Consider the following 12559-nt stretch of genomic DNA (forward strand, 5'->3'; position numbering starts at 1 on the left):
CTTTTAGTCAATCCACATTGCTCTTTGGGTTTGGGTTTCCTTTAAAAGTTAACAAAGTTTGACAATCTGTCCAGGGACGTTAAGTTTGAAATCACTGGTTCATAACTAGTTTTGATGGATGAACTCTTAATACCTCTCCACAGGAGAAGCAGAAGACTCCAGACATCTCCCAGCAGGTGGCTAAAGGTCGTGGCAACCCACAGGAAGTTCAGAAGGCAGGGGATTCTGGGAAGGTGCCAGGAGCTGACTCAGTGTGAGTTTGGCATGCCACATGGCATTAGATGAAATAATGTTGCTGTTGCAGTAATGACATTGAAGTGCTTGTCTCTGGGTAGGTTAGAAGCATGACAGTGCATAATCCTTTGGTTTCTTTTACAAAAACCACTTCCTCCCCCAAGTGGAACTATGATTTAACATCCTTCAAAGAGATTGCTTTTAGCGTGATGAAGGCTCTTGCAATGCCAACCCCATAAACAATTTGAAGGGAATGGTAAATTTTGGACAATGTTACAAGGGTTCGGACAATTCACTCATAAGTTTGGGAAATACAATTGTATAAAGGCAGGGCCATACAGGAATGATATTCACTGGATACAGACATACATTGTACATGACGCTCGCCCGAGTATACTCAGGACTCGTCCTCAACGGGTTAAAGGACTAAAGGGTTGAAAATATATTGTGTTGCAATATTAGTATTCGCTTTTGGTTCTAAGCTCTCAAAATTTTGGCAACTGCTTGATCACAATATTTGCAGAGCTCTGTAGGAAGTCTAATAGTGCAGTGGGCATTCTGAAGAAATGGGCAGTGGCTTTTGTAATTCTCCTATGATGTACTTATTTTTATATACTGTTTATTTTGCAAAAGTTTGCATTCTTACCACTGGCATTATGTTTTCTTCTTTATTTTGATGGCTAACTTCAGCATCCATCTCTCAGTGGTGTGCTGTGGAGACAGGACTAATGAGACACTGGTTATGCTGAAGACGGCGACTATTCTCACACAGCGGCCGCTACACTTCCACATCTTTGCTGAGGATGAGCTCCAGCCAGGCATTGCAGCAAGGGTATGATGAATGCAGGGTCAAAGGTTATGTTAAAAACACTTCCTTTAAGACCTTGCTGACAAAGCTACTTTAAATCTTTTATTTTAATGAATATATGATATAATTGTAATTTGATAATTGGAGTACTTCAGTGGTATAAGGTTACAAACTCTCTACTCATTTTCACCATTGGGCAAACCTAAGTGTCATCCTTCTTGAACGAGAATGAAAGATCAATGAATATGATATATTGCCAAAGGTTTATCATTAGCACCATACTCTGCAAAATCACTGGCAACAGCTAAATCAGCAAACCTGGGGTACTCAGTCACTACCATACAGTTACACCAATTTGATTCTTTAGCAAAAGCTGATGCTTCAGCAACAAATGGAAAATCTAACAATTTGATGAATTAGCCCAGAATAAGATATAATATTCTCCCTTTATACCTCTTTCAAGATGACAATCTCATAGTGTTGTGGACTTTAAGTGTCACACAGGTCACTACTGGGTTAAGCAAGATATTTTCATGGCACAAAAATTTTTGCAAATTGGTCCTAACGGCCTTTCACGCACCATAAAATTTTCGTGAATTTTCTCTGGCATTCTATGCACAGGCCCCCTATAGTGTAGACAAAGAACTTCTGTGTGCATTTTACAGTCAGCTGTAATGAATTAGGTATCCCTCATTCAAATGATATTCATATTTGGTAAAGATTGCTCATATCATGATAGTGGGAAAAAACCAAGAGTATTAACCTGAAGATTTCTTGCTTTTACCTTCAGCTGAATGACTGGCCCACCGCCTACCGACGCAAGTTGACCTTTGACCTGTACAGTATCTCCTTCCCATCAGGGGAAGACCCACAGCAGTGGAAGAAGGTCTTTAAGATGTGCGCCACTCAGAGGCTGTTCCTACCGGTGAGTGAAGTCATAAGTTCAGAATTTGTGTGTTCTTTGTTCACATAGACATTTATTTCTTCAACAGGGTGCAGTGTGACATTCTGTCACTGTGTGAGAACGAACCTCAAGGTTTGAAACTTTGGGTCATATTTTGTTAAGTTGATGATAGTCATGGTACATTTCTCTATCAGAAGTGTGTTGATCCCTATATAGTGGAATAGCTTTTATTCGGAGGCTTAATTGTTGCCATTTTTTTTTTCTCAAACACATGACAACTCCCTTGTCAGTATGTGAGAAGATCTTTGGGGCCCCATATATAATATAATAATATATAATCCGTTATAAATTTCCTTTAACACACAGGCTGCCACAGACTTATGATAGAAATCAACTATAGTTATAAGCAATCCTAACTCTTCATAAAACAGAGCCCTGCTTTGTTTCTATGTTTATTTTTCCTTTCTATGTTAATTATTCCTTCATGTGTCAAGATGTAAACTTACTATGCAGAGCTTTGTCATGAGTGGTTGGTTAACCTTCATTTTCAGGCCAAACAGCCGATTTTTTTTTTTTTTTTTTTTTTTTTTTTTTTGCAACAAGTGGTAGTTCATAGAAAACCTACAAAACTATTGTAGTTTCGAGATAGATGTTACAATTTGTACTGTATTAAAGCAAGATATGACAACATTAAATTTTTGCTGATTGGAGCCGATGGCCTTTTTTGCATCATGGCTTTTTCCCAACTGCCCCTGGCATTCAATGCGTAGATTAGCCAAGAACTTTCATATGCGATGTAATATCAGAAATCTTAGCTCTTGCAGAATTTGTAAGATTAAAATGCATGTGAACATTCCTCTTTTTACCGGAATCTGTATTATTCGTTATGTTCAAATAGAGCTTGCGCTTTGCACTGGCACAGCATCGTTGACTCACTGTTATGGAAATCAAATCATCCAATGGTGCCACCGCTGTTGTAGTTTAGATAGTTAAATGCGATATTGAGAAATTGGAAGCCCATTTAGGGGCGTGTCAGTGCGTGAGTGCAACAGGAAGGTTGTGATAGCACAACAGGGATATTCGAAGGGAGATGAGTGATGGTATCTATGCAGTATTGTAAACACTCTCAAGTACTTAGTGCCAATCAGCAACTGGACCAGGGTACATAGTGTGTGTTGACTTATTTTCAATTCCAATACAGGTACTCAACTATTAGGAAGTTTAACACTTGTTTGTCACATTTCTTCTCTTTTCTTATTAACCACAGGATCTCCTGGTCGATGTGGATTCCCTGCTCTATGTTGATACAGACATCCTCTTCATCCGCCCCGTGGACGAAATCTATGACTTCTTCAAGCAGTTCAACTCCACGCAGCTTGCTGCGATGGCCCCTGAACATGAGGTCAAAAACATTGGATGGTAAGTATTAAGGAAAAGCCAATGTGAGTTGACTCTTAAACTATACAAATTCAGCATTCAGAAAGATAGAGGTCAGTAGTGGATCCAGAGGGGGATGCCCCGGGCGCGGGCCCCCATTTGATTTTTATGCCTCTGCCAACGAAGCGGCCGGAGGCATTATGTTTTCGGGTCGTCCGTTCGTCCGTATGTCCGTCCCGTTTTGTTTTTGTCGATATCTCAAGAACCGTGTGGTGGTTTTACATCAAACTTGGTATGAGGGTATATCCTGGGGGGATAATACTTTGTTTGGGTTTTAGGGTCACAGGGTCAAAGGTCAAAGGTCACAGAATATTTTGTGAAAAAAAAGGTTGAAAATTCATGTTTTTCTCCATATCTCGCAAATGGTTCAAGGTTTCTTCATGGAACTTAGTATATATGCTTTTCTAATGGGCAGTGATTATCTAGGGAAGTTGAGGGTCATGGTTCAAAGGTCAGGGGTCAAAGGTCAAGGTCAACTCCTCAAAATATCACTACTTTCCTTATATTTATGCAATGCCTGAAGGTTTTTTTTTTTTTTAACTTGATGTATGGGTGTATTACCCGATATATATTCTGTGGGAAGTTTCTTGCCAAAAGGTCGAAGGTCAAAAGGTCAAAGGTCAAGTGAAAGTGTTTAATTGCACTTTTTCCTCCATATCTCAAAAGTAACTCAAGGTATCATCATGAAACTTACATATTTATGCATGTTCAACCTAACAGTGATTCTCTTTGGAACTGTGAGGTCAAAGGTCAAAGGCCAGGTTTAGATAATGCTATTTTCCCATTTGATACTGAAATTATACTTTTTCTCAATACCTTGAAAATTACTCAATGCATGAACTTATGAAAGGATCAAAAGTCAAGTAAAAATCATCAGTTCCCCAAATACCTGCACTCTGACATTTTAATCATTCATCCAATTGAACCTAGTTCTAGGAAAGTGAACATTCAGCACATTTGTGGCAGACCTGTCATTTCAATATTTTGCCAATTGTGTGAAACTGTCATCACACATTGTCAAGACATTGTACTATAGACCTATTAAGAGAACCATGCATTATGGCGGAGGCATATCAGTCGCCGTAGCGATATATCTAGTTTAAACATTTATTTGATTATTTTAAACAAAAGAAATTAAAGAAAAGATTAAAAAGGGGGCATGGGTGCCCCCTTCCTTTAACCCAGAAAGGACGGTTTGATTCTGCTACAACACACATTTCCCGTAGATGCTTGCCCGAGTACAGTATACTTGGGAGTCGGGACTCAGTCTCAATGGGTTAATTTTTTAAAGAAATCATCTTTGGCACCCCCCCCCCCCCCCCCCTCCTCTTTATGGAATTCCTGGATCTGCCCCTGGAGGACTGTATAGTAAAATGAGGTTTGTGGTGTCACTGTGTTATGGTCCAGAGTGACTGTTGGTATTTTTTCTGGGTTGGTCTAATGCGGCCACTTTTACATGTACATGAATTACTTTTTGTTTATTTTTTCATTTTATATATGACCGTGCATCACCAAATCAACAAAAAGCAGCACCCCTTGATTTTACGTGAGGATTCCAAAAAGGTGAAACGGGTCTACCAAGTCAATCTTGAGTTTTTCATATAATCTGGAAGAGTTATTCTTTTTCTACATTATTTTTAAATTTGGGGTCATAAAATGAATGGGAAAGTGTGTTTTCAGCAATTTTTGTACGACCCTTTTTTGTAGAGTAGTGTGATAAGGTAGAAGCCCTTTTCATTTCTTAAAAATCCTTTACACCCTTCACTTTCAACTCTAATAACTTTTGAAAGGAAAGGGCTATGGCCTTGAAAGTTGGACTTAATTATGGACAGAATGTGTTAATAGAGCATGCTCAATTTCAGCTTAATTTGGTAATCCCTTCATTGTTGTTGCTGCGGTGGTTCACATCCTGTTTTTTGTCCCATTCATAGCACAGCCAAGCATGACTTGGTAAAGATTTTGCTCTTGAATAGATCCTGTACTTCAGAGCCTCTTTTCTCAGTTCAAACTTTTCCAGAGTGCATGCTTTCTTTCTAATATTTGATTAGGTTAGGAGAGGCCATATGAATTGAGTTATACATCATTTTAAAGCTTAGAGTCTGCTCTTTCAGAATCTGCCCTTAACTAAAAATTCATGTCTGGCAACTTTTTGTTGGTTTTGTGATTCAGGATCACATATATTTCCGTTGACTCTTTACCCATGGTATCACAGTTTTTGCTGCCTTGCACCTCTCTGCCAGGTACAACCGTTTTGCCCGCCACCCGTACTACGGCGAGACAGGCATGAACTCTGGAGTGATGCTGATGAACCTGACGCGGATGAGGAACTTTGGCTGGAGTCAGAAGATCGTACCATACTACCATGAGTACAAACTCAAGATCACGTGGGGAGACCAGGATTTAATCAACATCCTCTTTCACTTCTATCCTCGTAAGCATTTTCTCTGTAATACCATCAATTAGTAGACGCGGTCTGACTGGCAAAAGATCAAGAAGTTTAAGATCTGGAAGTTTTGCCAGTGTGACCGCAAACTTCCCAAGAAATTTCCCCCAAACTTCTCGCGAAACTTCCCACATCAACTAGGGATTTTTCCCCCTCCCCCTCCAAACTTCTCGATCTTTTGCCAGTGTGACTGTGAGAAACTGAAACTTCGCGATCTTTGTCATGTGACCAGTCCACCACTTGCTTGCGGGTAGTGTCTAAGAAGCGCGAGGCCATTGTCGTGTACAGATATGCATTGTTACGTCACAACAACTAGCCATCGGACGGCATGCTCTTTCTTCTTTCTTGCGCGTGCGCACTGATGACCCAAACTTCTCGATCCAAAGATCGAGAAGTTTGGCTGCCAGTGTGACCGCACGACAAAAGATCGGGAAGACTTAACTTGGCGATCTTAAACTTCTTGATCTTTTGTCAGTCTGACCGCGCCTTGTGAGTCATTCTTCTAGGATACAACCAAATTATATTCTACTGGTATTCTAAGATACAGTGGTCTGTATTACAGAGCACCTCTTGTAATTGTATGAGAATTCTTCGCCTTTTGGGAACAGGATTTAATCAACTTCCTCTGTCATGTCATTTTTCTATTGAAGTCGCTTTGTACAGACAGTAATGTAGTTCCTTTCACTAGATTATCAAACTCAGACTTTTATACAGGCCCCATCACATAGGCAATGCTAATTTTCCAAATGTTATACAGTGTATGTAAAATGCATGACAAATGTAATGATCTTGGTCAAAACTACAAAATTGCAGTTCGTTCAAAAAGAAAAAAAAAAAGAGATAGGTAAAACATACTACCTGTATCTCTTTACTACCCACTTTGTTTCCATAACTTTAAGATACTTTACAGCAAACTGTATATTTGGAGACAATCCCTATTTGCCTCATGATTTTATCCATATTTCTTTTGTTTCAGAGGGACTGTTTTCATACCCTTGTGAGTGGAACTACCGACCCGACCACTGCATGTACTCCAATAACTGTCACCGAACCAACGAGCACGGCATTGCTGTTATCCATGGCAACAGGGGAGTCTACCACAACGAGAAGATGCTCGCCTTCCGCGCCATCTACGAATCTTTTCGAGACGTGAGTTGCGACAGATGCATGTTTTTGTGATATTAATGTGACTAACAAAAGACATGGCGAGGGAACATGCAAGTCATGCTGAGTCGAGGGGAAGGTGCATTCCAATGTCTTTCGTTAAACATTTCTGCATTTCAGCAATGATTGACAGATGAGGTCATCTAGATCTGAAGAATATTGGTTTGGAAGGATTTTTTTTTGTCCCCGCCGAACGAGTTCGAGCAGGGGACTATGAAACGGGCTCCGTACGTGTGTGTGTCCGTGTGTCCGTCCGTCCGTCCGTGTGTCCGTGTGTCCGTGTGTGCGTCCGTGTGTGATCAAAATCTTCAATTTGCTACTTCTCTGTCATTTATGAGCCAATTTTGATTCTGTTTGCTTTATATGATAGCACTACATGGGAGCTTTGAAACTTCTACACAGAATTTCAGTCGTGACCTTTGACCTTGACCTTTGACCTATATTGTACATTTTGCTACAAAATGCTACTCCTTCGCCATTTCTAACCCGATTTCGATTCCGTTTGCTTTATATGATGGCACTAGGTGAGGGCTTCAAAACTTCTACACAGAATTTTGACCTGTGCCTTCTTTGACCTTTGACCTTGATTTTTGACCTATATTGTACATTTTGCTACAAAATGCTACTCCTTCGCCATTTCTAACCCGATTTCGATTCCGTTTGCTTTATGTGATGGCACTAGGTGAGGGCTTCAAAACTTCTACACAGAATTTTGACCTTTGCCTTCTTTGACCTTTGACCTTGATTTTTGACCTGTATTGTACATTTTGCTACAAAATGCTACTCCTTCGCCATTTCTAACCCGATTTCGATTCCGTTTGCTTTATGTGATGGCACTAAGTGAGGGCTTCAAAACTTCTACACAGAATTTTGACCTTTGCCTTCTTTGACCTTTGACCTTGATTTTTGACCTGTATTGTACATTTTGCTACAAAATGCTACTCCTTCGCCATTTCTAACCCGATTTCGATTCCGTTTGCTTTATGTGATGGCACTAAGTGAGGGCTTCAAAACTTCTACACAGAATTTTGACCTTTGCCTTCTTTGACCTTTGACCTTGATTTTTGACCTGTATTGTACATTGGCTACAAAATGCTACTCCTTCGCCATTTCTAACCCGATTTCGATTCCGTTCGCTTTATGTGATGGCACTAGGTGAGGGCTTCAAAACTTCTACGCAGAATTTTGACCTTTGCCTTCTTTGACCTTTGACCTTGATTTTTGACCTGTATTGTACATTGGCTACAAAATGCTACTCCTTCGCCATTTCTAACCCGATTTCGATTCCGTTTGCTTTATGTGATGGCACTAGGTGAGGGCTTCAAAACTTTACGCAGAATTTTGACCTTTGACTTCTTTGACCTTTGACCTTGATTTTTGACCTGTATTGTACATTGGCTACAAAATGCTACTCCTTCGCCATTTCTAACCCGATTTCGATTCCGTTTGCTTTATGTGATGGCACTAGGTGAGGGCTTCAAAACTTGTACACAGAATTTTGACCTTTGACTTCTTTGACCTTTGACCTTGATTTTTTACCTATATTGCACATTTTGCTACAAAATGCTACTTCCGGCGGGGACATATATTACGCACCGCGTAATTTCTACTTTTCCTTGTTTCTTTGGGGGGGGGGGGGGGGGGGGGGCGTTCCCAAGTAATCTGAAGAAAAGTAGAAGAAAAAATTGTTAACAATATATGGAATGTTTCTAGACATTTGTTTCACTGCCTAAGTGATGTTGAGGGTATCATAAATCAACACAAATCAACATGCATTTGAATTGCAGGGGCCCTTTAAAGATGAAATGTCATAGTTGAGCCTGGTTGAATAAAGATTGTTGCCTTTTTTTTTGTAAGGTAAGTGTTGCATCATGGAGGTAACAATATGAACAGTTACTGTAAATGCCTTGTCAACCCATGTCCGCCTGTCATTTAATGCAGTTAAAAGGCTGTTGCTGCCGGAGACTATTTCATGTACGTTCACTGTGATAAAATGTGCTGTCTCAAATTCAAGGTGACATCATTGACACTTATGAAAAGAAAACTATGGAAAACTATAGATCAGTTGAAAGAGGAAGAAATATGACTTTTCATATAAGGTGTAAATCAGCGTCATGTCATGAATTATGTGACGTCATGTGATTTTAGTATTTTTGTAAGATTTACATATTTATGAATAATCACACTGCTTATTCAAAAGAAACCACTAATGAAAAATATCCATAGCCTTTATACATAAAAACCCGTCTGTCAATTTTGAAATTTTCATAATGTAAGCTTTCCGATGGTATATAACTCATAGGGTATAATGCTTAGAAATATGAGGAAATAGCAAATAATAAGTCAAAGATCTGCGCTCTGCGGATTAGTGTGGCCTATAAACTCATAGACTCTATAGGTGGGACTACAGTATTGTAGGCCTATATGTACGCATACAATAGTGTTCGATCTCACATAGATGTAGACCTATTCTGTCAGCAGCCTGCTGTAAACCTCCAAAGTGAATACCAATCCAAATGAAAATATCAGTAACAGGAAGTGATGCAAAGGACTGTGGGATATCGGGTCAGATTTCACAGGCTATAATAGTCTAGATGTAAATGACATTATCCATCAAGCCATTTCTGCTATGGATTATCCCGTAGGTAGGCGTGTGCAAAGTACATGATATCCTGTCTATCGTGGATATATTAATAATGACGGTCAATTCTTATTTAATTTTAGGACTAATCTTGCTGTTTATGTATGAATGAGTGAATACCTATTTTCTTCCCGCAGTACACTTTCGGGGCTGACTTGGAGAAGGGTCTGATACAGCCACTGGTAGCTAGATTCTCGGAGCCAGCTGTTAAAAACACCTATTGTGGCAAGGCAGTTGTCCATCCTGTTGTCTCAACACTTGTGAAATACAAGGACCAAGTAAAACTCATCAAAGGGACTGTATGACCAAGACTACAAGATGACAGATAGCATACATTCCAATGCCAGGTGGACCACAACTAGAGTTGTTCTCCGAACAGGCTGTTTTGTTAGGCTAAGAAAGTGTAGGTGGATGGGAGAATGCAAAACACCATAAAATGAAACAACAACAACAAGAAGCTGGGAGCAGATGGCCTGCAGTGCCCAAGTAGGCTCAAAACCAGTCCCTTTGTTCAGAGTAAATGAACTGAAGTCATTTTTTGCAGTTTGCAAACTGGAGGTGATGTGATGCCAATGGCATTGTAGGGTGGTGGTTATGAGAAGGTTAATGTTTATTCTATTGGAGTTGGTGTGGCAACTTGATAGTGTGTGACTCGTGGAATTGAGATGAGTGTTTTTATTGATTAATTGATTTAATTTTTTTTTTTAAAGCAATTTAGTGCTTTAGTATTTTGAAATTTTGGTATGTTGGTATGTGTCCAATGTTGAATTATAGAATTGTGTAATTCATATTCTTGGTGTCACGTGATTGTTTTATGTGCCGTTCAACCCGTTGAGAACAAGCTGATTTTGTGATAGGAACACACATTTTCTGTAGACTCTTGCCTGAGTATACTCAGGACTAGTCCTCAGCTGGTTATCCCTGACGCTATAAATTTGAAGAATGACAATCTTTTGCTTTTTAACTCTGTTGTGCCACATTTAATTCCCTGTCCATAGATATGTTTGTGAAATTTGTGCACATTTGACTCATTGGCTCAAAAAAGGGTTAATTTCATGCCACAAACTGTTATTTCAGCATCACCATTGGACATGGAATATTAGGGTAGTGCATATGCTTGATTCCTTTTTTTGTAATGGGACATGAACTATCCTAGTCCCTACTGCAATTTTGATCTTCTTTGAAATAGGTGTTTTGCCTTTAATTCATTCATAAACAAATTACATTCTGCAGCTGTATCTCTTTAAAATCATGCTTACTAAATTTTGCTTTTTTGAAATGCAAGTAATTGCTTGGGCAATCATGCTGATGTAATATCTTCATTAAAATGTCTGTGAATATCTAACACGCAAATCAGTAATATTTTCATCAACATAGTATTTCCAATTCTGTAACTCCTACGATTTGGCTTCATACATTGTATATATCATGAATTTTTCTAATTCCATTTTATTGTACATCACTTTACATCAGCTGAAAGACGGGTTCATGATTTAGGCAATTTCTAATATCACTGTACACATCAAATTCTCTTTTCTGGCATGAAAAATGTAATACATTACATTTATATTGAATGTTCTTACAAAATTTCTCTTATTTATGTCCTTTGGACAAGAAATGTTTTATGGGAATAAAATTGAATTTTGATGCCATAATATCAAAACCCTAAAATCCAGTTCATAGAGAGTAACATACTTGAAGTTGGTAGTTTTCACCTTCTCATTTGGTTTGGTATAACATGCTTCTGGTCCATTTCACAAAGTGTTGCAACTCATCTTGTGCTGAATCATCCTGTGTAGGTCTGTACATAGTCAACATTGATTGCAAGTTTATTTCTGAAAGATACTCACACTTGATTTCTATTTATTTTTCAGCCGATTGAACGTAACTATCCAAATTGTATCATTCTTCAGAGGAATCGTAGGACTAATTTCTATGAAGTGAGCCCGTCCTCATCTGGTTTAATAGCTGACTGTTGGTATAGAAAGCCCTAGTTCAGTGTTTGTCCAAGAAACCCAAATTCTCAATGCTTGGATGGTCAGAAGCTATAGCCGTGTGTTTGTGTGTGACACACACGCACACTCTTGAACCTGGCATAAACCCGAAGGAAAATTCAACCTGGGAATAAATGCGAGGATCACCGAAGTGATGCAGCGTTTTGAGTATGTAACAAATGATCAGAAGAAAACTGACCAGTAATGAATATATTTTTTTAGTGGAAAAATGAGCAAAGAAAAGTGTTTGATTGAGAAGTACAGTCAGAGTCCCATTGCATTATTGACTTTTTCTTCATTTTTTCCAACAACCCGCCATGAAAATGGAAAGAGTGCAGGGAACTGCAGGAGTAATAAGACTTTGAATTTTGGAACTTTGTTCTGTTTCATACGGAAAAAAAAAAATGCATATTGTACAAAACAGAAATGGCACAGGAAACAATGTAAATTCATGCAATACATAACATTTGTGACCCGCGACAACGGTTTCAGGCAAAAGTCGCAAGAGCAAATTCCCTCCTAGGCGGGATACAAAGATTTTGACCATTATTTTTGTCGATTTAGGTTTTTTGCAGAAATCGAATCTTTGATATGTTTTCTACATCTACACTAAATTTCAAAGTATAAGACTAAGTTTTTCCCATCAAAAATGGAATTTTAAGCACCCTATGTTGGATCGCACTCGTCAGTTTCGAGCTTCTTTCGAACGCCGCGCCAATATCCCCTGTGTTGCTACGGCGCACAGTCTCGCATGCGATTGGCTGGTGCGTCGCATACATTTACATAATTCGGCTTTCGGAGACACCAGTTGCAGCGTGTGGGGAATGCTTTGTCCACGCATGCACGATTACATGCTCCATTGTTCTTGCTATAGTGGTTTAAACGCTCGCTCTAGTAGTGCGTGCTCTTCGTGTGGCTTTCTGTCCAAACTATT

The 12559-nt window shown here is 39.2% G+C and overlaps 1 protein-coding gene across 1 annotated transcript in view; it reads left to right on the plus strand.

The window, feature by feature from the left end:
* Positions 1–12073, plus strand: part of LOC139711807 (glucoside xylosyltransferase 1-like) — a 35071-nt gene extending 22998 nt beyond the window's left edge. The window contains exons 3-9 of the mRNA XM_071623692.1: positions 144–253; positions 925–1066; positions 1833–1967; positions 3214–3365; positions 5624–5814; positions 6803–6975; positions 9769–12073. Of these exons, the coding sequence (XP_071479793.1) occupies positions 144–253; positions 925–1066; positions 1833–1967; positions 3214–3365; positions 5624–5814; positions 6803–6975; positions 9769–9936 (1071 nt within the window). The 3' untranslated portion in view covers positions 9937–12073. The remainder of the gene's footprint in view (positions 1–143; positions 254–924; positions 1067–1832; positions 1968–3213; positions 3366–5623; positions 5815–6802; positions 6976–9768) is intronic.
* The last annotated feature ends 486 nt before the right edge of the window (positions 12074–12559 follow it).

This window comes from Diadema antillarum, unplaced genomic scaffold (genome assembly GCF_040938485.1).
Source record: "Diadema antillarum isolate AM-2024a unplaced genomic scaffold, OU_Dant_1.0 scf00000005, whole genome shotgun sequence".
Taxonomy (NCBI): domain Eukaryota; kingdom Metazoa; phylum Echinodermata; class Echinoidea; order Diadematoida; family Diadematidae; genus Diadema; species Diadema antillarum.